Here is a 24846-nt window from a genome sequence, read left to right as displayed (position 1 = left end):
GCTTGTTACCTGTGTAGTGCTCGAACCGACACGACAGCTTCTTGTCTTTCCTCTTCACTTTATTTCGCGTATTTCGCTCAACACGCCTCCATCCAACATCGCTCAACGTTCCTCCCGCTAACACCGATCCACAGTTCTCCTCCGCGCTCTCCGCTCGCTCGCCGCGTTCCGCGGGCCTCACTCTCTCCCCTTCACCCCTCCGTCGACTCTCCTCTCCACTCTCTCCGCCACAGTTTGGCTGCTCTTTATCAGCTCTGCTGTCCCACTGTCGTAACTACGTCAGCTTCTCTTCCCACACTCCAGCCGCTTCCTACTGGCTTCGTCGTATCACTGCTACTCTACACTTCTCCACTGCTACCCTACACTTCTCCACTGCTACCCTACACTTCTCCACTGCTACCCTACACTGTTATTAGCTCTGCTGCTCCGACTCTTCCATCTTCTGTCTCCTCCCAGGCGCGAACTCCCGTCTCCTCCAAAAACCCCTGTCTTTATCCCCGAGCCAATTAATCCCCAATTAATCAGGGGCATCCCCCGCGACGCCACTCGCTCCCAGCCCCCGCTGCCACTTGGCATGTTTTTCCAGACAATGCGGCGCCACTCTGCGACAACAACACCCTCTCGGCCAATCAGCGCACTGCGTCCTTAATTACTCCCTGCCACCTGCTACCATCTTCAGACAGCACGCCCCCACATCTCGACAACAACAACAACCAGCCAATTATTTGCTCCCACTGTACGCCGCGTGCGCGCACACCGACCTCCGCGCGTGACGCGTACTTTCAGGCTGTATAAAAGACACCTGTTCACAGAAGCAATCAATCAATCAGATTCCAAACTCTCCACCATGGCCAAGACCAAAGAGCTCTCCAAGGATGTCAGGGACAAGATTGTAGACCTACACAAGGCTGGAATGGGCTACAAGACAATCGCCAAGCAGCTTGGTGAGAAGGTGACAACAGTTGGTGCGATTATTCGCAAATGGAAGAAACACAAAAGAACTGTCAATCTCCCTCGGCCTGGGGCTCCATGCAAGATCTCACCTTGTGGAGTTGCAATGATCATGATAACGGTGAGGAAACAGCCCAGAACTACACGGGAGGATCTTCTTCTTGGTTCTTTCGGTAAAGTTACGTAGAAGGGAAGTAATAAAATAATACAAATAAAACATAATAAAATGAAATAATTCTCACGACGTTTCGGCTACAACGCAAGCAGCCGTCTTCAGGTGATCTTGTCAATGATTTCAAGGCAGCTGGGACCATAGTCACCAAGAAAACAGGTGGTAATACACTACACCATGAAGGACTAAAATCCTGCAGCACCCGCAAGGTCCCCCTGCTCAAGAAAGCAATATCTATGCCCGTCTGAAGTTTGCCAATGAACATCTGAATGATTCAGAGGACAACTGGGTGAAAGTGTTCTGGTCAGATGAGACCAAAATGGAGCTCTTTGGCATCAACTCAACTCGCCGTGTTTGGAGGAGGAGAAATGCTGCCTATGACCCCAAGAACACCATCCCCACCGTCAAACATCAAAAGGACGATGGACGGGGCCATGTACCGTCAAATCTTGGGTGAGAACCTCCTTCCCTCAGCCAGGGCATTGAAAATGGGTCGTGGATGGGTATTCCAGCATGACAATGACCCAAAACACATGGCCAAGGCAACAAAGAAGTGGCTCAAGAAGAAGGACATTAAGGTCCTGGAGTGGCCTAGCCAGTCTCCAGACCTTAATCCCATAAAAATATGTGGAGGGAGCTGAAGGTTCGAGTTGCCAAACGTCAGCCTCGAAACCTTAATGACTTGGAGAAGATCTGCAAAGAGGAGTGGGACAAAATCCCTCCTGAGATGTGTGCAAACCTGGTGGCCAACTACAAGATATGTCTTACCTCTGTGATTGCCAACAAGGGTTTTGCCACCAAGTATTAAGTCATGTTTTGCAGAGGGGTCAAATACCCTCATTAAAATGCAAATCAATTTATAACATTTTTGACATGCGTTTTTCTGGATTTTGTTGTTGTTATTCTGTCTCTCACTGTTCAAATAACCCTACCATTAAAATTATAGACTAATAGTTTCTTTGTCAGTGGGCACACGTACAAAATCAGCAGAGGATCACATACTTTTTTCCCTCACTGTATACGTGTACATGATGTGATTGTAGTATTATTGTTGTTGTTATCGCGCTTGTTTACCCAGGACAGCCTCACTTGAGACTCAATACAAAAAATTCAGGAGGGTCCTGCCACGTTTTCGCAGTAGGGGCGATGTTGCGCCGTGTCGTCCCACCTGAGTCATTCTCGCCGCTACTGGAGACCAAATGAAGCCAAAAGGTCAATTAGTTTCAAGGACAATGCATACATAATTATCACATCATATTTGTTGACATGCTTTACCACACCTATGTGTCATCAATACAGACTTGATGCCTTGTAATAGATGTGTCTATTTGGTGTTTGAACACCTTAACACCTGCTGTGTTACTGCCAGAAAGGGTAAAGCTTTTATATTTTTTTCCTCATCTTGATACTGGCAAAAAGGGTCCCATATATATTGATGTTTACCCATGATGGGATGTAATTGTTCGTTGAATTGCTGGAAATCCCAGACGTTACCACAAATGCTGTCTACATAATAACCCCCACCTGCGCCGAAAGTGATCGACTTACACTCGCAGACGACGACGACGATGATTGAGCACAGGGAGACAGTCAATATAACAACGATGTCGCAGTCGTTACACAAAGTGCTTACCGCAAATGAATTGCAATACCTCATTGCTGGTCTCATCAAGGAGCATAAACCATTATGCGAACTCTGGTCATCCTAGCAGCAGCAGCTTTTAGCTGGCCATCGAGCAAAGACGATCACTGACTGCATCGTGTGCTCTCTGCGGACGTCTGGAATGGTCTTCCTTCTGATATTAGGAAGCCACTGGAGATATGCAATTTTGAATCATCTAGATTGACAAACTAATTTATTTAGAACTGTTTTTGTGTTTAGTTTGTTGTCCTTCTCCCGCATCTACAATTAGCGCGGTTGGCTACGTATGGTGCGAAAGAAGTCCGACATACACGCATGATGACGACAATAAAGATGAGGATTCATGAGGCAGTGGATAAAGAAGGGAAACTTCATCACAATAGGCGCAGCAGCAGCGACAGAATTGGCGATTACCACCGAGGAAATCCACAGTGGGGTTGTTGCTGCGTTGGGGGAACTCAACGTGGCCACGGTCATGTGACCGGAGTGCTGAGACGCGCTCCACATACAACAATTTAAGCTTTTTTTTTATTTCACCAGGTAAGGCCCTTCTGAGCTAAATAGCTATTTTTTCAGAAGCGACCTGGCTATTACAAATTATAGTCCAACGGCGTGGGTTCCGTGGGACTTCATAGCAGCCAAATAACTCTAAACGCGTGATGTTGATTCTAAATGTGGAGGGAAAAACCGGAGGACCCGGAGAAAATTCGATGCAACCATGGGGAGAGAGGGACACGCAAACTCCAAATATACAGCAGGCGTCAGGGTCGGGATCAAACTCACGTATCCTGCATACCAGGCGAGGGAGATAACATCTCCTAGCTACTGTGAAATCGGCTAACGGAGAGAACCACCTGCCCTTTGCGGTGCAGGAGGTTTTTTTTCAACGGAGGTGGGGAACAGAGGGTGGGAGGGCATTGAGTCGCAACGTTCCCAAGCCGTGCAACGACGTCAGCCCACAAAGGGGAGGGGGTGCATGCGTCCCCCTCTCTGCCTCCCACGGTGGCGTTGGGCAGGGAATATAGGCACGGCGAGCGAGTGGCGTCGGACAAGGCACCACGGCCAGGGCGTCGCTAATTAAACTCGAGCGATTGTTGCGGCGTTCTCACGATCTCACACACCTCCCCTCTAACCCCTCTACCACCGCGCCTTCACCTTTGCCCCCATCTCCCCAACCACTGCTCCTTCTCCCAAACGTCGCGGCGCCTCCAATCAGACTCACTTGGCTTCCTCGCCGTATTGTTTATCTATTTATTAGTACTCCCGCGGGCTCGCAATTTAACTGACAATTAGAGACGGGTCCATAATGGCCACGCCGTGTTTCCAGCGCCTCCGCCGCGCCAGCCGTCGCGCTGAAGTGCGGCGCCGCCGTCGAGAGGCCTCTTCGCCTCCACCCCTCCACCCCTCTTATTCCTCTTCTCCCTCCCGGAGTTGGGCGCTTCTAAGGAACTCGGACAACGGCGCCGTCACCGCCGCACTCTGCGGGGCCCGACGCGGCGTTGATGACGGCGCTGGTGGCTTGCAACGCTCCGCGCCGAACAAACATCTCCCTTATTCTTCTTGAGGGGTCTGAACCGAGAGCCCGAGGCTGCTGCCCGACCCCCTCACCCCCACCTCCTGCAACCCCAATCCCACCCAGGCAAGGAGCCACTAATTGCGATCGGAACGTGAGAGAATTGACGCCTCTGTGAAATCTTGCAAAGGACGGCGCCTGCGGCTCGAAGGAGGTGGACGCGCGGTAGGAGGAGGTGGACCCAGCTGTGATTTCGAGCCGGGCCGAGCCGCAGATTGGGAAGCCGGAGCGAAAGAGGCGACGTAAAATTGGCCTTAATTATTCTCGGATCGCGCAGCCGATCGTGTGCCAAAGTGTCGCCATCAAATTGCACCAAGGTGCCCCACTTAGCAGACAGTGGCCTAATTCCTCCACTTGTGCACTCAGCAACCACAGCGCCTCTTAGGAGCTGTCAGGTGACGGTCATTACCGGGGCCCGCGGCTCGGGCACGGGGGGACCCGCGCGCCCTGTGCTCACCTGCTCTCCCCAAACCACTCCGTCACGAGGCGAGTATACAGGCGCGGCCCAGCAATTGATCGCTAACGCCACTGCTGGCAGGAGGGCATCGAGTACAGGGAACTGGAGAGAGCCCGCTCGATTAGAGGGTGCTTTGACTTAAAATTCCATGTGGGGGGTGGGGGGTAGGGAGGCACCCACACATTACCCCACCACATGAGGAACTGCCGATCCATTAACTGTGGTGTTCACATTTATCCTGCTAGCTGGGGTGATTTAAGACACTTGCACTGCTGTTTAAGCTGCCACTACGCCAGGAGATTGAACCGAACCGGCGCGCTGCTGACCAACGCAGCACGGCAGCATCCCTGATTGGAATCGTGCCTGCCCACTTAATAGAACGTACAAACGCACTCCTATGCCGTGGGCTGATGTTGCGTTTTAATTGGGATCTCCAAGCGAGGCGATGTCAGCTTAACCCGCGTAATGAACCCTGGATGTGTGATACGGCCGCCCTCTGCAATTAGGCTTTGGGTTCGCACTTTGAATTTACTGTGAGCTGCAGCACGGCCTCGTTGTCCGACATCTAAACTAAAACTAAACAAAACAAATTTGTTTTTATTCTTACCAGATAAGGCTCGCTGAGCTACAGTATATATAGATTCTTATTCAGAAGCAACCTGGCTATCACAAATGATCACGTGGACATTTAGAGCAGCTAACTACAGTGAGGGAAAAAAGTATTTGATCCCCTGCTGATTTTGTACATTTTCCCACTGACAAAGAAATGATCAGTCTATAATTTTAATGGTAGGTTTATTTGAACAGTGAGAGACAGAATAACAACAACAAAATCCAGAAAAACACATGTCAAAAATGTTATTAATTGATTTGCATTTTAATGAGGGAAATAAGTATTTGACCCCTCTGCAAAACATGACTTAGTACTTGGTGGCAAAACCCTTGTTGGCAATCACAGAGGTCAGACGTTTCTTGTAGTTGGCCACCAGGTTTGCTACACATCTCAGGAGGGATTTTGTCCCACTCCTCTTTGCAGATCTTCTCCAAGTCATTAAGGTTTCGAGGCTGACGTTTGGCAACTCGAACCTTTAGCTCCCTTTACATATATTCTATGGGATTAAGGTCTGGAGACTGGCTAGGCCACTCCAGGACCTTAATGTGCTTCTTCTTGAGCCACTCCTTTGTTGCCTTGGCCGTGTTTTTCGGGTCATTGTCATGCTGGAATACCCATCCACGACCCATTTTCAATGCCCTGGCTGAGGGAAGGAGGTTCTCACCCAAAATTTGACGGTACATGGCCCGTCCATCGTCCCTTTGATGTGGTGAAGTTGTCCTGTCCCCTTAGCAGAAAAACACTCCCAAAGCATAATGTTTCCACTTCCATTTTTGACGGTGGGGATGGTGTTCTTGGGGTCATAGGCAGCATTCCTACTCCTCCAAACACGGCGAGTTGAGTTGATGCCAAAGAGGTCCATTTTGGTCTCATCTGCCCACAACACTTTCACCCAGTTGTCCTCTGAATCATTCAGATGTGCATTGGCAAACTTCAGATGGGCATGTATATGTGCTTTCTTGAGCAGGGGGACCTTGCGGGCGCTGCAGGATTTCAGTCCTTCATGGTGTCGTGTGTTACCAACTGTTTTCTTGGTGACTATGGTCCCAGCTGCCTTGAGATCATTGACAAGATCCTCCCGTGTAATTCTGGGCTGATTCCTCACCGTTCTCATGATCATTGCAACTCCACGAGGTGAGATCTTGCATGGAGCCCCAGGCCGAGGGAGATTGACAGTTATTTTGTGTTTCTTCCATTTGCGAATAATCGCACCAACTGTTGTCACCTTCTCACCAAGCTGCTTGGCGATGGTCTTGTAGCCCATTCCAGCCTTGTGTAGGTCTACAATCTTGTCCCTGACATCCTTGGAGAGCTCTTTGGTCTTGGCCATGGTGGAGAGTTTGAAATCTGATTGATTTATTGCTTCTGTGAACAGGTGTCTTAAATACAGGTAACAAGCTGAGATTAGGAGCACTCCCTTTAAGAGTGTGCTCCTAATCTCAGCTCGTTACCTGTATAAAAGACACCTGGGAGCCAGAAATCTTTCTGATTGAGAGGGGGTCAAATACTTATTTCCCTCATTAAAATGCAAATCAATGTATAACATTTTTGACATGCGTTTTTCTGGATTTTGTTGTTGTTGTTGTTATTCTATCTCTCACTGTTCAAATCAACCTACCATTAAAATTATAGACTGAGCATTTGTTTGTCAGTGGGCAAACGTACAAAATCAGCAGGGGATCAAATACTTTTTTCCCTCACTGTAGTCTAAACGCTTGATGTTGATTCTAAATGTGGATGGGAAAAACCAGAGGACCCGGAGAAAAATCCAGGCGTCAGGGTTAGGACCGTACCCACGACCTCCTCCATACCAGGCGAGGGAGATAACAGCTTGCCACCGGTTTGCTCGTAACAAACCACTTTTAGTTAATTTACAAAACCATACAGGGAGAACGCTTGCTCACGCTTTCCCTTCTGCAAGCAAAAAGTCCCTCATCGATAGCAACGTGTCCGCACCTCCGAATAGCGCAGTTGGCTTAGAGTACGGTGCTAAAGAAGTGCAACATTACAACAACCGCCATTCGCCACTAAGTGGCGGTGATATCACCATGACGCGTGTGCCAGGTGATGTGCAAGTTGAAGCCATGTGAAGTATCGTACGCCCGCTGGCAAGAGGTCACGGGGCAGACCCAGGTGCCACGGGTCGACTGACTGAGATGACTGGCCGATGCGCCACCTGTGCCCCCTACTATGCCAACTTGTTGTGCTTTAGCCATACGGCGCTCTGCTCGTTGTTGTGAGCATCGCTCCTCTGCCCACCATTGTTGTTGGAGGCCGACTTCCTCCAACTGCCCAGTAGCATCCTTCACGAGCCTCCTCCACAGAGGCCGATCTTGACACTGCTGGTACCAGTCATCGGCAAGTCCACTCAGCTCCACATCCTCCTGTACCACATCACTCCATCTATTCTTCAGCTCGTCCCGCGCCCATTTATCCTCCTCTATCCGGCCGAACAAAAGCGGTTTAGGCATGGAGTGGCTGGGCATGCGGGCTACATGACCCAGCCAACGCAGCCTTGCCTGCCGGAGGAGCTCACCAATGGGACTTTGTCCAGATCTTTCAAGGATTTGTGAACTCCTTACACAATCCAGCCTGGTTAAACTCAGGATGGATCATAGGCAGGCCAGCCTAAATGTGTCTAACCGGTGAAGATGTTCCATTAGGGGGGTCCACGTTTCACAAGCGTAGAGAAGGGAGGGCATGACTGTGGCTGAGAAGAACTGAAGCTTCGTGTGGAGTGACAGACCAGGTAGCTTCCAAACAGCATTACGCAATCGATGAAAAGATAATGCCGCTCGACTGATTCAGAGTGAGACCTCTGCTGTCAAACCGGAGCCGCTCATGAGCACACAACTGCCCCATTACCAATTGGGAGTTGTGGGGGGGGGAGCGTCCGTTGGTAAAAAATACCCAGGCAGGTGATTCGTTTTGGTGGGGCTGATGGTAAGGCCCCACTTCTTAGTGGCACGCTCTAGGTTCAGCAAGAGCGCCTCCAACTTCTTCTCTGAGTGAGCAGCAAATGCCAGATCATCGGCATACATAACATGGTTGACCAATAGAGAGCCATCCCTTGACCGGACCCGGGCATCGATCAGCCTGCCATTGTATCTGTAGCAGATGTAAATTCTTCCGGTACAACAATTGAAGGCTTCATGAACTACGTGGTCAAATACATGTTAAATAATGTGGGAGCCAGAGGACATCCCTGTGGCACCCCAAGGTGAACAGGGAATGGCTCAGACTCCCGGCCACGTAGTTTTACCTGGGCCCGCTCACCATCATGAAGGTGGTGCTGAAAGTTGCTTTTTATGGAATTAAAGAACGATTTGTAATCGCGGGCCACTGAGGCAGATTCCATCTCCTCAGCAACCCGCGACCACCACCCACGCTTGCAGCACCTCACGGCTCTCCAAACCTCCAAGCAAAGACTGTGGTAAGCCTCATCATTCTCTGACATGGGATGCTGTAGACAATGAGAGTGTGCCTGTCGATTTTTCTCAGACAGCCTGAACATCTCCTCTGTCAGTCAGGGTCTCGACATCAGGAGGATTGGGCGACGATGCCAACCCCTGCCACAAGGATGATGAAATTCTCGCGTGCAACTTTCATCGGCTAGTTGAGACCAGGCCACTATGAGTTTGAATGGGGTCCTGGGTGTACACCCACCACCGGAGTGGAATAATGGCAGGCGCATCTTACAGATGACAAGTCGATGGTCAGTGGGCAGATCAGCTCCACGGTAGGTCCTGGTGTCAAGGACATGGGCCCGCATCCGCTGTTCTGCTCCTATGTAGTCCCGCAGATGTTCTTGCTTGGACCTGGCATGCATCCATGATGTTGAATGGATGCGCCAATGCCGGAACAGCGTGTTGGTAATTACAAGCCCATGGGCTGCATACAAATTGAGCAGCCTCCTACCGTTGTTATTGAGCTGATCTGGCACATGCCATCCACTCACTCCAGACCAGGTGCCAGCATCATGGCCAACTCGGGCATTGAAGTCACCCAACAGGATGACTCTATCCCGAGGAGCCATTTTAGCTCGCACCTGTGACAAGAGGTCATAGAAGGCATCTGACTCATTGGCGTTGCCTGCATCCTTCCATGGATGTTCGTCTTCGGTGGGGGTATGAATAACCACGACCACCACTCCCCGCCTCTGGTTGATGGGAAGGCGAGCCCAAAGTAGCCTGGGCTTCCCACACCTCACCGCCATGCTCCCCACAGAAGAAGAGCCACTCCCTGTTGTTTGGCAGTCTCCTGCCCCGAGTAGAGGACTGTCCACCCCTCATGGTGGCAGGAGCCAGAGCCAATATCAAGCTTTGTTTGATATTTTTCCGTGATACCGTGGTAATTTATTAGAAGGTGGAGGGGTTACCTGCCCATGGCACCCATCCGGAGCCCCCATTTGGCCGCTGTGGTGACTACAAACGCCATGAGGGGAATGGCCAATCTAAATTGGTGCTCCCCCCATGGCACTGCTCACCACCACAACGTTGCCGTCCGGCATCAACGAGGAGGTAGGAAAGTTCTACTGTTACCCGCATCCGCCGCCAAAGCTGTCGCCGTCGCCGCAATCGCCGAATGTCCAATCCATCGAGTTTGAGGCATGGGCGAGAAATGAGTGCTCAGAATGACGAGTAGAGTAATTGCGAGAGTAATTGTGAGTGTGGGTCCCTCGTGGTCCATTTACTGCAAACAAAGGGCCCAGATGATATCTATTGTAGTGGCAACGATGCCCCAAAATGGGGCTGTAATTACCCGCATATGCACATCAAGTAAGTGAATTTAAAGCCCTGTTGCTGCTGCTGCGGTGCTGACTCCTGGGTCGCGCTCTCTCATGAACCCAGCCTCCTGTCAGACCTTGCTTGTAAACAGACCCCAGGCCTGCCTTGTGTATGTGGGGGGCGGAATGGCAGTGTAGCGCTACGAACCTGGCCATCCGAGTTCGATTCCCGCTCACGGTTAACAACAGTGACGATTATATTTATCTGAACCGGTCCTGGGCCTCTCCTAGGTCGACTCAGCTGTGTATGAATACATGGTGTGGTATATAAACATCGCCACTTGGGAGACAAAAGCCGCCGGCCGTGGTGCTGGCCACCCACCCCCTCGTGTGCCGTGCTGGCCTTCATAGGTGGTCGCTAACAGCACTTGCCCCAACAGTCTGTTAAGGCTATATGGGGGATCTTTGTGAATGGGGGAGTTGGTGGCGCTTTCTTTCACGATCACTGCGGCATCTTGACCCGCGCTCACCTTCCCATCATCGCCATCATCACTGCTTAGCAGGGTTGTGCTCCTCTCCAAAACACCATTCAACTCCTATCCCCTTGACCTCCTCTCCCGTCTCTCATTATCGGCGTCTTCCTGCCCCCGGATTGATTTGAGTAAATTTGCCGTCACTCTCCTTTGCTCCAAACGGGCCCTCGACGACGCTAATGGTCCGGTTCCAGTGCTCGCTCCACGCAGGGTCCCTAATGCACTTCCGCTCAACGATATCGTTAACCCCCCCCCCCCCACCTCGGATAAAACGCGCTGCCCCAGTGGATGGCACGTGGTGGGGGCATGGGCGAGATTGGGGGGGGCTACTCCCAGCGGTGCAATTGGCTGCTGTCGCACCGACCGTGTGATATGAGTTGGCGGTTCTCGACGTCCTTTGGTTGATACATCCCAGAGGAGGTTCTGTGGTGGGAGCGGCTCTTGTGTGTGACGTTGGGCCCACGTGGCTCTCCACAGTATTCTCATTGTTGCGCTTTGTGTGCACCCATGCAGGAGCGTCTCGTCGAGTTTCTAGGTTCCCTAGTGGTGTAACGATGTAGCTGCTATGTGTGATCGCCATTGTGTAATCTTTGGGTAAATTGTCAGCCTTAGGATGTTTGGCCAACACCGCCACGTACATTGTGTGCGTTTTTCGTTTGTTTTAGCTGTGGTAGGAAATCAGAGAACCCCGGAGGAAACCCATGCAGGAAAGCTGGTGAGGTGGGGGGGGTGCATATCGTGCAAACTCCACATGCCCGAGTCGGGAATAAAACCTAGGTTCTTGTTTAAGTATTGTTTTATAGTTCGCTTGATGATCCAGTTTATCCGCGTTGCCCAGCTATCTTGCACGGGAGATCTGTGGTGCGTGAGCACAGCAGTAAAAACAAATAGAACCACGTCAACACTTCGCCCAACGAGTAGAGCAAGGGGCTTTAAGGAATATTGGACAACTAACACACGAGGCGTTTAACGGTCGAACAGGACGACACGCGCGAATCACAGCAGTGTCGTTTGAAAAATGTAGGCACAGGGCCGTCCATACGGGGGGATATTTAGTTTGTCGTCTGCTTCCCCGCAACCTCCGATTAGCACGGTTGGCTATGTACGGTGCGAGTGCAACATACAGACACACACACACGGTGCTGAGCCCGGGGCAACTCACACCGTGTGGGCTGCCCGACCCCTTTAAACTAAAGCGGACGTATTACATCTGACACCGTGACGTCGAAGCGCGCCCCCCACTCCCCAAAGCACGGGGCCGGGGCGGTCACCCCGTTTCGCCGCACCCTAGGCAAGGCTCTGGGTAAGGGACAGGTGCACGTAAGCTCAATATGGTAGTCTAACAGTGACGTAAACACGCGCGCGGCACGAGCATTGCCACTGCACCACCACCGTGGCTCGATGCCGCAGATGCTGTTCAACTAAAAGTAAGTTATTTGTTTTTATTTTACCAGGTAAGGTCCACTGAGCTATGCAGCTCTATTTCAGGCGCGACCTGGCCATCACAAATGATAGCTCAACGAAGTGGCTCATCACGTGGACATTTAAAGAAGCCAAATACTCTAAACGAGTGATGTTCATTCAAAATGTGGAGGGGGAAACTACGCGACCACGGGGATAGATAAACACAACACCCAACATACAGCAGGCGTCAGGGTAGTCGAAAGCTCTCCGCCTGGTCCCAGCGAGAGGCTCGCAGCGAGGGTGTTTGTCTGTGACGCGGCAACCTCAGCGTGCGTGACCGTCACAGTCCGAGGTTTGCTGTTGGCGTCCACGGAGTGAGGCGCACGCTGCCCTCTGGAGACCGTGGCTGGGGGTGAGGGATGCTGTCTCGCAGCCACGCCACTTCCACCCACGTATCATCTGAAAAAGAAAAAACCGCGGTAAATTAGCGGACACACACGGTGGCCGCTGCTAATCCAGGCGGTGATTGTGTTCGCGTCGCTGAAGGGGTACACGACGGCTGTGCGGGGCTCGATGCACGCACACGTGTTGTTCGTGCCATTGTTAATGGATGTATATATGTTGTTAACGCTGTGAATACGGAAATGTGTAATGGGTGATATCAATAATTGAAACGCGTATAATATACACGCATACACACACACACACGCCATGTAGATAATACAGTGACGTTTTTATTACACCAGCTTTGGGATTTTTGTAACGGTATTTTCCAGCAGCATTGTGTAACAAAAACACTCAATTTGTTTCGCAAACCCTGGACTGTGTTCGACGTTTCGAGTGTCATTATCGACGTGTGGTCTTCTTAAACAAATGCTGATGAGGGGGGGTTGCTCCGGTAAGGCTCACCACGTCCTCATCGACCCGGTCATTATGTCTTTCTTATGCGCTGTCAGATTCCTGTATGTTAATCTATCAGCGTATTACTTACAACACAACATTACGGGTGCATGAGTTTTATCCTCCGTATAGCCTTAACAGACTGTTGGGGCAAGTGTTGTTAGCGAGCACCTATGAATGCCAGCACGACACACAAGGGGATGTGTGGCCAACACCACGCCCGGCCGCCTTTGTCTCCCTAGTAGCGATGTTTACACAGCACATCAGGTACTCATTTGATGCTGAGTCGATCTAGGGGAGGCCCAGGACCGATTTGGATAATCTTCACTGGTGTTGGCCGGGAATTTAACTCGCGTCGGTGGGTTCGTAGCACAAGGCGCTCACCGTTGTATGCATGCGTTTCCTACACAAATATAGTGTCTTAAAAAAAATACTCACACGGACACGTAACAAATCACCCGCTTACACTTTATTCACCTATTCTTGCACCAGTTGTAGGCACTCCTATAACTCTCTATACGGTCACTTATGTTTAACCTCTCCCCATTCTTATCTACCTTTCACCTCCCTTATCCTGCACTCAGCAGCTCTGCTTTCAGCGACTCCGCACACCGCGTCCTCGCACGCAGCGTCTCCACACACAGCGTCTCCGCACACAGCGACTTTACATCTCCACCTCTGCCCTCACCTACGCTCCCTCAGACCCGCTCACCCGTCTCTCCTGGGCTGGGGGATCAGCCAACACCCGCCCGGCGACAGCGTGAGGGTTGAGGTCCCGTTGACAGCTGGAGCGGTGGCGGTGAGATGTCTTCACACTTGGTCCCAGGCAACAACTCCCCGCTCCACTCACGCACACGCCCTTATATTCCTCTGCTAATGATCCGAGAGCTCTCGAGCATCTCTTTAGGCTCTCGCCAGGCTGGCCCCTGTTGACCCATCAATCAACCCTTTTCTCCCGTCTCCCTGGCAACACCTCTGGTCTCAACGTGCACAACCGGTCGGCCCCATTTGCACCTGCTTCGCCCCTTAGTATAAATAGGGGCCTTTAAGCCCACCAGTTCAGTTTAGATCAAGCTGCCTAAGTGGATACATATCTGCATTTTTCTGAGATGGCATCAAGAGGCTGCAAGCATCTGGCAGACGCATTTTGCTTTGTCTGTGGCCAATGTATCAAGACAAGAGCGAAAAAGAACTCTGTGGAAGCATCTGCTAAGATGTGTGAGGCCTACAAGGCATATTTCGGCATGCCTTGTCGGGTATCAAGACAAACCCTGGGCACCTCATTTCACCTGCGAGCAATGCAATAAACTCTGAAAGGTAAGATGGACAATTGTTGCTCGGAATCTTACGTTATAAAATTTGTTTAAAAAATTAAAATTGTAAGAGTTTATATATTTTTAATGTTTTACAATTTTCAATGTTATTGAAAATATATATAATATATGAAACATGTTGCGAGAATCTCTTACACATTAATAATGGGTGAAATAAATTTATTTTTGTAGGATGGTACAGAGGGGACAAGAGAGCCATGAAGTTCGCTATCCCAAGAATTTAGTGGGAACCCACTGACCACTCAAGCAACTGCTACTTCTGCATGGTGAACCCTTCCAAATGTCGGACTGGCAAGAATGCACCTGCTATCATCGCCCGGTGCCACACTGTCATGAGCTCCCCATTACCCACTCCTCCAGAGAGAGGGCAGTTGTCTTTAGAAGAGAGCAGCAAGTCAGAGAGCAAGGAAGACGTTGTAGATCCAGATGACAGTTTCAGAGGTGGAGCTGAGGAGAGAAACCAATAATACCCCAACCAAAAAGACCTCAACGACTTGATCACAGATCTTGGTCTCACCAAGTCCAATGCCGAGATTTTGACGTCTAGGCTCAAGCAGTGGAACTTGTTGGATGAAAGTGTACAAGTCGCAGATCAGAGGCATCACCAACCTTTTTGCAGCTTCTTGACCCGTCAAGATGGGCTCTGCTTCTGCCACAATATGACCAGTCTGTTCGAGGCAATCGGAATCGACTGTAACCAGAATTAGTGGCGCCTCTTCATTGACAGCTCATCCAGGAGCCTCAAAGCTGTGCTGCTCCATAATGGTAACAAGTACCCGTCTCTTCCCCTGGCTCACTCGGTGCACCTCAAAGATGATTACAACATTATCAAGACCTTACTGGACGCCTTGAAGTATGATGAGTATGGTTTGGGAGGCCATCGGAGACTTCAAAATGGTGGCATTCTTGATGGGTTTCCAAGGCGGTTTTACCAAATTTCCCTGCTATCTTTGCCTTTGGGACAGCAGAGACACCAAGGGGCACTACCACAGGCGGGACTGGCCACAGCGGACTGAGGTCTCTGTGGTGAGGAGCAGCGTCAAGTGGGAGCCACTGGTGGACCCCCGGAAGGTGCTGATGCCACCACTGCACATCAAATTGAGCCTTATGAAACAATTTGTCAGAGCTGTAGATAAGGAGTCGCAGCCTTCAAGTACCTTCAGGACTTCTTCCCTAAGCTGTTTGAGGCAAATGTCAAAACCGGTGTCTTCATTGGACCACAAATAAAGAAGATCCTGGAGTGCAATGAGTTCCCCAAGAAGCTCAATAGTAAGGAGAAATGGGCTTTGAACAGCTTTGTGGCAGTGGTTCGTGGCTTCCTGGGCAATCACAAGGTCGAAAACTACGTGGAGCTGGTTGAGACTCTGATGAAGAACTATGTCACAATGGTCTGTAGGATGTCCCTTAAAGTCCATATCCTTGATAAATTCAAGGAGAACATGGGAACGTACTCGGAGGAGCAAGGCGAGCGCTTGATCGCCGCTACCAAGGACAGTATAACGAGAACATGATGGGAGATTACATTTGGGGACTGATTCGTGAAAGTGATTTACAGTATTGTTTCCATCTTAACTTCTAATTTAGCAATCTTTGGAAAAACGTAATCAACCAGGCTATGCATTAATTGTGTGTTGACCGACTCTTTGTGTTGCATTGCATTACATTTCTAAATTTTACTAAGTTTAGTTGATTAAGCGTGTTGTCTCTTTCTCTCTCTGTGTGTCCTCGTGTTGTTGCTCTATTATTTCCTGCTGTCACGAAAGCTCCAAATCTCTCATTGACATGCTAATTTCTCCACCCCCCCCCCCCTCTCTCTTTCTGCCCCCCCCCCCCCCTCTCTATTTAAGACCTCGACACAGAGGCGTTGTTTCTCTGTGTGCCTATGTGTGTGTCACTCTCTGTGTGTCTCTGTGTTGTCTCTCTCTGCTTGTGTGTCTGTCTGTGTGTCTCCGTGTTTGTGTTTTGTCTCTCTCTCAAATTTACCAATCTTTGGAAGAACGTAATTAACCAGGTAGGGTATTGACTTTAGATTTAAAGCTTTCGTGACTGCAGGGATTCATCTTCTTGGTTCTTTCGGTAAAGTCACGTAGAAGGGAAGTAATGCCGAAAGAACCAAGAAGAGGGTATTGACTGTTATGTTAGCCGACTCTTTGTGTTGTATTGCATTATATTTCTAAGTTTACTAGGTTTGTTTTCTCTTTCATTTGTACCTGATGATGATTGCTTGTGTTGCAATCTAAACGTCGTATGCTAATATTTAATTTATTTTTTCTTTCTACGTGACTTTACCGAAAGAACCAAAGAGTTGATTCTAAATGTGAAGATAAGAATCGGAGGACCCGGAAAAAAATACACGGGACCACGGGGATATGCCAACTCCAAATATACAGCAGGCATCAGGGTCCGGATCGAACCCACGACCTCCTGCGGACCAGGCGAGATCGTTGACATCTCCTAGCCACCGTGGCAGCGATCGACGAGGAGATTAGAGAAGCGCGGCTGATGTGGCGAGGGGTGGAGGGGGAGGTGTGGGGGGGCGTCCCGAGGCGCCGGGGACAATCACCGCCCAGTGACGTCACAATCCATCCAGCTTATGCGCAGCAGCTGATTTCATCGCTCCATCTCCACGTTGGGAGCTACACGCGAGTGCGGTTCCCTCATATTCTTAGGTTTTTTCGGTAAAGTCACGTAGGTAAAAAATTAAAATTAATAAAAGTAAAATAAAAATCACGACGTTTCGGAGGCAACACAAGCTTCTGTCTTCAGGTGGATCCGTCACAGCCACGACAGCTGTATCAAGTAAATGAGAGATTACAAGAGCTACCACTCCGTATATATAATGGTTGAAGAGGGGAAGGGCCAAGTATGGCACACTTTTTATTAATATGGTAAGGTGAGGCTTAAGACTAAGAATAGACTGCATAACAAAAGACTGAGACTTTGTTATGGAGAGGTAGGGTTTGTGACTACGCCTAGCCTACATAACAAAAGTGTAAAAAAAGAATAAACTAAACCTGGTAAAACAAAACTGGATGTCTATCAATAACCTGTAATAGTTGTCTGTCAAATAAGATGGTCCAAATAAGTGTAGTTAAATCTTTTTTGCATGGTTAATCACATCTTTCCAATGATTACTCAGTTTGTAACCATCATCACGGTTGAAATTATGTCTGTGTTTGTATATTTGTATGGCTTCGTGTACAAGCCTTTGATGGTAGCCAGGAGGTTTGCAGAGCACCTTGGTCTCGGAAAAGACAATTTCATGAGAGCCCACAGAGTTGTAGCAATGATCGGCAACGGCCGAAGAATCAGTTCTGCCGTGTTTCAGATCTGACTTGTGCTCGCGGACACGATCAGAAACATGACGTTTCGTTTCTCTAATGTAGCAATCACCACAACTGCAACTCAATTTGTAGACTCCAGGATATACCACAGAGCCCATGGCATTTCTGACCAACACCACCTGGCCGGTGAATTAAGACGTGTACATCGGGCCCTCAGGATGAACGGATACTCTGACCGCACCATCCGCCAAGCTGTTTCTCCCACCATACAGAAACAGCCACATGAAACTCCGACCAAAACTATCACGTTACCATACATAGCAGGCGTGACCAAAAAGATCTCCAACATTCTAAACAAACATAAGATCCAAGTCCGATTCAGTACGGTGCATAAAATCCGTGATCTGATTCCATCTGTGAAGGATGTCGTTCCTGACTTACAGTATCCTGGAGTCTACAAATTGAGTTGCAGTTGTGGTGATTGCTACATTGGAGAAACAAAACGTCATGTTTCTGATCGTGTCTGCGAGCACAAGTCAGATCTGAAACGCGGCAGAACTGATTCTTCGGCCGTTGCCGATCATTGCTACAACTCTGTGGGCTCTCATGAAATTGTCTTTTCCGAGACCAAGGTGCTCTGCAAACCTCCTGGCTACCATCAAAGGTTTGTACACGAAGCAATACAAATATACAAACACAGACATAATTTCAACCGTGATGATGGTTACAAACTGAGTAATCATTGGAAAGATGTGATTAACCATGCAAAAAAGATTTAAGTACACTTATTTGGACCATCTTATTTGACAGACAACTATTACAGGTTATTGATAGACAGCCAGTTTTGTTTTACCAGGTTTAGTTTTTTATTTTTTCACACTTTTGTTATGTAGGCTAGGCGTAGTCACAAACCGTACCTCTCTTAAACAAAGGCTCAGTCTTTTGTTGTGCAGTCTATTCTTAGTCTTAAGCCTCACCTTACCATATTAATAAAAAGTGTGCCATACTTGGCCCTTCCCCTCTTCAACCATTATATATACGGAGTGGTAGCTCTTGTAATCTCTCATTTACTTGATACAGCTGTCGTGGCTGTGACGGTTCCACCTGAAGACGGAAGCTTGTGTTGCCTCCGACACGTCGTGATTTTTATTTTATTTTACTTTTATTAATTTAAATTTTTTACCTACGTGACTTTACCGAAAAAACCTAAGAATATGAATCCTTGCAGTCACGAAAGCTTCCAATCTGCGGTTCCCTCCTTTGGCTGCCACTGTAGTTGCCATAGAGTACTCCTGTTGTTGTTGTTGTTATGAAGATGATGACGACTTTGCTGGGAACACAGTTGTCCCGCGAGTGTTTTTCCGACGAGTCTTGAACATTTCCATTCAGACTGCTCGCAGAAAAGAAGAGGTGGACTGACGCGGTACAGGAAGACGTGAAGCTGAGTGGGCTTTTCAAAAACCGAAGGCCGGTGTCAAGATCGGCGTCTATAGAGGATGCTTATGAAGGATGCTGCTGAGCAGTTGGAGGCAGTCGCCCTCCAACAACAACGGAGGGCAGAGGAGAAAAGTGCACAACAACGAATTGAGCGCCGGGTGACTAAAATACAGCGAGAGAGCATAGTGGGGAGCACAGGTGGTGCATCTCTCAGTCATCTCAGGCAACTCACGGCACCTGGGTCTGTCCCGTAACCTCTTGCCGGTGAGCCTTCGACACTTCACGTGACAACCTTAAAAGTGCACCTAGCCTGGTAGAGGTGAGGTGTTAATGTCGAATGGCAGCTGTTGTAATCGTGTTGTTGTTGTCGTGTACGGGATACTGTGTACGTGGACTGTGATTACGGTGGGTGATACCAGTGTCGATGGTCGTGGCCTGTTGTTCTCTCCGAGGCTAATTTTTCCACGAAAGCCATCACGTTCTAATAATAACAACGGCACCCCTTTACCCAGATGAGTCAGGAATCACGTCGTTCTGTGAACGTCCAACAGAGAGAGAGGGGGGGGAGAGAGATCCGTGTGAGCTGCTGTCTCACCACAGGAGCGAGGCGTAAAGTCGCTCATGGACGAGTTGCGGCGTTTAACTCAGAAGCGACGGCGATTGCTTCCACGACTCTCTGGGAATGAAATGGCATTGTGCAGAGACCCCCCCCCCGTCTCCAGGAGTCGTGTAGAGGCAGCAATGAGGTCAAGGGCCAGTCAGTCCCCCCCACTCCTCCCCAGCCCCTCCACTCCCCCCCCCCCCAACTCCTCCCCAGCCCCCCCCCCACACTCCTCCCCAGCCCCTCCACTCCCCCCCCCACTCCTCCCCAGCCCCCCCCCCACTCCTCCCCAAGCCCCCCCCACACTCCTCCCCAGCCCCCACTCCTCCCCAGCCCCTCCAATCCTCCCCAGCTCCCCCCCCACTCCTCCCCAGCCCCCCCACTCCTCCCCAGCTCCCCCCCCCCCCACTCCTCCCCAGCCCCCCCCCACTCCTCCCAGCCCCCCCCCCACTCCTCCCCAGCCCCCCCCCCACTCCTCCCCAGCCACCCCCCCCACTCCTCCCCAGCCCCCCCCCCCACTCCTCCTCAGCCCCCTCCCACTCCTCCCCAGCCCCCCCCACTCCTCCCCAGCCCCCCCCCCCACTCCTCCCCAGTCCCCCACACTCCTCTCTAGGCCACATGCAGTTGTTGTTGATAAACGCGTTGAGTATTTGGCTGTTTTTATTTATTATCCTTGTGCACCGCTACCGATGCAATATCAACCAACAAGATGTTCACGGAGATGTTTGGCCAGTTCCTTTTAAAAATAGAATTACAATATATTTCGTTAGATAAAAGAAAATACAGTTACACAGATAATAATCGTTTGTTAACAATAATAATCTTTGCGATTATATGGCACGTATATTACTCACCATCGCAAAGCCCCTTACATCACGGCTCATCTCAAACATTCCAAGGGCACCCCCAGTAGCAGCTGGCACTGTGGGGCACAAGGGCATTAGTCTGCCAGCCAGTCGGGGTTGGGGGAGATAATTACTAGGAGTAATTTCCAGAAGTATTTATTTTCTAATTTGGAAAAATTGCACCATGACGCACCTCATTTTGAATGACCGTGAGTGATTTTAGGCTGAGTACACCCTACTGGACATCTGTGAAAAATAGATGTATAGCTCATCGGATTCCTCCAGTCTGAGTAAATATGTTGCGTAGCCGGGGCGGTGACATGGCACAGCGGTAGGGAGATCTCTGCTTGACCCCGAGGCTTGCGATTCAAATCCAGAAGGCTGCTCCAGTTACCACTGTGAGTGTACGAATCATACATTACGCGCCTTCATGGTAACAATGCTAGCTGGAGGTGTGTGGGAGACGACGATTTAACTAAAACTATATGTAAATGGGCATGCCAATGTTGAGGGTTTTTTTTTTCTTTTAAATAATTTCCAATGATACATTCTGAATCCACCGGACCCATTTCACGGCGAAACCTGGCGCTTTGTAAACGGGCTTCTCCCATTGGTCGGCTGGAGCGCCGCACTCCACGGCAGGGGCGAACCGCTCGGTCCTCTTGTACATTGGCATCGTGTGTCTGTAAGTGTTCAGCACGGGGTATGGAGCGATGATGAAACGTGATCTTTTGGATACATTTTGGGCTCAACTTCTGCGTGTGCGTTCCGGATTCATCTTTGCAAGACCTTCAAGAGCATCGCTGGAGTTGTCACGTGCCCATTGAGTGAGTCGTGTTATCACTTTGCGTGTGTGAGATGTCGTGAGCTAATACCATCGCGTGCGCTGTGGTTTGATTGACGTGCTGTGCACATACACTCTTGGCAGGGCACGTCGCGTTAGAAGCGTCCCACTCGCGTAAATGACAATCGCCATTCGAGTACTGCGAGGAGTTGTTCTGTGGCGTCATCTTCTTAAGGGGGGGGGGGGGCATTATCTGACATGTTGAACTTCTTTCGCACCGTACGTAGTCACTCGTGCCAATCGGAGGTGCGGGCGCGAGGTGGTGGGTGCACGGCTCACTGCGAGAGCTCTGAATTGGACATTTGATGTCACGATGGCTTCATTGATTAATTCTCACGGACGTCGTCGGACGTTCTCCCTGCACTCCCGAGTGTCGTCACCTGCCTTCGTAGTGGTGGGGAGCTTCCGCAGATTTCTGAATGTCGCGTCTGCTTCATAAAGAGCCGAGCGCTGCTCCGAGCCGCTCACTCTTTCACGCTTCGCTGGGCGCGTCTCTACACAGACGGTACTGGGCACCGACATTGTAACGGTGGCAGCGTGCGTCTCGGTGCGTGGCTAGGCGGGAAGTAAACCGAGGGCTGAACAAGGAGTCGAGTGGCAAGCCGAGGTGGCGTTTTCGGGCACAAGTTCAGCGCAATGGGTCGGGCAACGGCGCGAAAGATCGCTCGGGTTTAATCGAATAGTTATCGGATCGACACCATTGGAAATCAGCGCTCCAACGATCGGGATTTGCATCATTCGGGTTCGAGTTATCGGAAAAGAAATGCTCGACTTTTAAACCATCAGCATTCGCATCACCAACACACATCATTCGTCGGATTAAAACATTCCCATTCTAATCGTCGACATTTGTTTCGCCGTCGTTCGAACAATTGATATTCGACAGATCGACTTGCAGATCATCACCATTCACACTTAGCAACACTCGAATAATCATCGTTACGAATTCGGCATCGTTCAAACCACGACCACCACCATCAACAGCATCATCGCCATCATCATCATCACTCGGTTCGAAGAAAAACCCACGACCACTCGGGCGCCGAGAGTTCGCGAGCAAAGATGAACGCGACGCGCCTGTTCGGCGGAGACGCGAACGTGACGCGCCGCTACCTGACCCTGTACGACATCGACGTAGCGGGGGACGGCTCGGCGGGGCTGCGCATCGCCATCTCCGCCGTCTACTCCCTCGTGTGCGGCGCTGGCCTCCTGGGCAACTTGATCGTGGTGCTGCTGATGCGCGCCAAGCAACGATGGCGCAAGTCGGCCGTGAACACTCTGGTGCTGGGTCTGGCGCTCACCGACTTCCACTTCGTCCTGGTGCTGCCCTTCTGGGCGGCCGACGTGGCGCTGGACTACAGCTGGCCCTTCGGACGCCTCATGTGCAAGCTCGTGTCGGCCACAACGCTCATGAACATGTACGCGAGCGTCTTCTTCCTCACGGCCATCTGCGTCACGCGCTACCGCTACATCGCGGCAGCGATGCGCGCGCGGCCGAGGCCCACGTCGGCCGCGGCCCGTTGGGTGTGCGTCCTCATCTGGCTGTCGGCCGCGCTCGTCGCCGCCCCGCACGCCGTCTTCGCGAGCACTCGCGCCGTGTCCGGCGACGTCCTCTGCCTCGTTCGATTCCCCGGCTCGGAGGACGCCGCCCAATTCTGGCTCGGCCTCTACCAGCTGCAGAAGGTGCTGCTCGGCTTCGCGCTGCCACTGCTGGTCATCAGCATCTGCTACCTGCTGCTGCTACGCTACCTGCGGCGCCACGGCGTGCCGGGCGAGCGCCGCAAGTGGCGCGTCACGCTCTCCATCACCGTTGTGGTGCTCTCCTTCTTCCTCTGCTGGCTGCCCAACCACGCCGTGACGCTGTGGGGCGTGCTGGTCAAGCACAATGCCGTGCCCTTCGGCAGCGCCTTCTACACGGCGCACACCTACGTGTTCCCCGCCACCGTGTGCCTGGCGCACGCCAACAGCTGCCTGGACCCCGTGCTCTACTGCCTCATGCGCGCAGAGTTCAGGAAGCGCCTGGCGCGCGCCCTGCACTGCTGCGCACAGTGCGGCTCTCCCGTGGCCGCGTCGCGCCGCTGTCGCGTACGGCCCATGGAGCCGCGCGACTCCCAGCAGCAGGAGCAGCAGCTCCAGCAGCAAGCGACAATGCAGGAGCAGCAGCTGCAAGTGCAGCAGATGTGCGCCGCCGAACTGCTTCAGGCAGCGGACGGGGATTTGATATCCGCGCAGGGGCAGGTGGCGCTGCCGATGCAGGAACGCTGAGCCGACAGGCGTCTTCGTTGACCCGCATCTGTAGCAGCAGTAGCAATAGCGTGGCCGATAGTGGCGCCGCTTGCAGCAGCGGCAGCACAGTCGGTGATCGCAGAGTAAACAGCAGCAGCTGTAGCCGTGTACTCCTGTAAGTAGCGGCGGTGTGAGTCACTACCAGTAGCGGAGTTCGTAACTCAGCAGGAGCAGCGGCACCAGGCCATCTGTTCCAATAGCATCGTCATAACCACCACCACCACAATCAGCGGAAGCTGCTGCACATTCTTACCGCCACTTTGATCAGTCCACTGCTGGATAAGAGAGAGCCCCTCCCCATCGCCGCACGCCATGCGACGGGTCGTGAGGGTTCGTTGACCATACTTCACCACGCCGGTCAGTGCGCGTTGGGGAAGGCGGGCTGTAAAGTTTGGACGTGAGCCTAGAAGCACAGTACAACCCAAGAAACGAAGCTGCACTGCCCTCTGCTGAGCACCACGTAGCCCCACAGCAGCCGATAGCAACCCGTTGCGCATGGTGGTCGCCCATCCAAGCTCATAGACAGGCTCACAGTTGCTTAGCTTGTGAGACTTGACGAGAATAGGCGACATTTCTATGACTAAGACGACTCTTAAACAACATCGATGCCTCTCGTGTCCTGGCTGGCTGCTGGCTGTTCTTCTGTCCACCCCAACAGTGACACGGTTGTGAGCGGCTGCTGCAGGGAAGTTGCGGGTAACTGGCTAAACGAGATTTTCCGTGGAACAAATACACATTGAGTTGATTGGAAACGGCGGAAGATGAAGTTCGGAAGACATTTGATAATAACAATAATGGCAATGATGATCAAAGTAATAGTAGCACAGAAGAGGTGGGAGAAAGGAATACAGAATACCGAGCACGATTAATTTAGCATTGTTATTACTTTACAATTTGTTCTCCTTTTCAAGTTATTCTTTCGCCGGAACAGCCTTGAAATCCTGGAGGATATAATTACATACTCGGAACACGCATTACCTCCTCATTTCACCATTTCATTCAAAGGCAAATTACTTGCAGTGCTCCGAGGACGGGTGGGTGGGTCGCGGGGAGGAGCATCAACAGGCGAGCTGACTCATTTCACGGCGCACAGCTCCGAAACGCACCACGCGCCGCCTGCTCCGCGAAGGGGACCGTCGAGCTCCCACAGCGTCCTTCACCACCGCAGCAGCAGCATTACTCAGTCCGCATTGCGCAACGAAGATCAACCCGCGTGGCCTGTAACGCACTGTCGGGGCAAGTCT

At 51.1% G+C, this 24846-nt stretch overlaps 1 protein-coding gene across 1 annotated transcript; it reads left to right on the top strand.

Moving 5' to 3' along the window:
- Positions 1-22378: 22378 nt before the first annotated feature.
- On the top strand, positions 22379-23581 carry LOC144946055 (relaxin-3 receptor 1-like). The gene has a single exon (XM_078874793.1). It carries the CDS (start codon positions 22379-22381, stop codon positions 23579-23581), a length of 1203 nt encoding a protein of 400 aa, XP_078730919.1.
- The last annotated feature ends 1265 nt before the right edge of the window (positions 23582-24846 follow it).

The sequence above is a fragment of the Lampetra fluviatilis genome, chromosome 39 (assembly GCF_964198595.1).
Source record: "Lampetra fluviatilis chromosome 39, kcLamFluv1.1, whole genome shotgun sequence".
Taxonomy (NCBI): Eukaryota; Metazoa; Chordata; class Hyperoartia; order Petromyzontiformes; family Petromyzontidae; genus Lampetra; species Lampetra fluviatilis.
The sequence above is the reverse complement of the archived record's forward strand: the minus strand, read 5'-3'. Positions and strand labels throughout refer to the sequence as shown.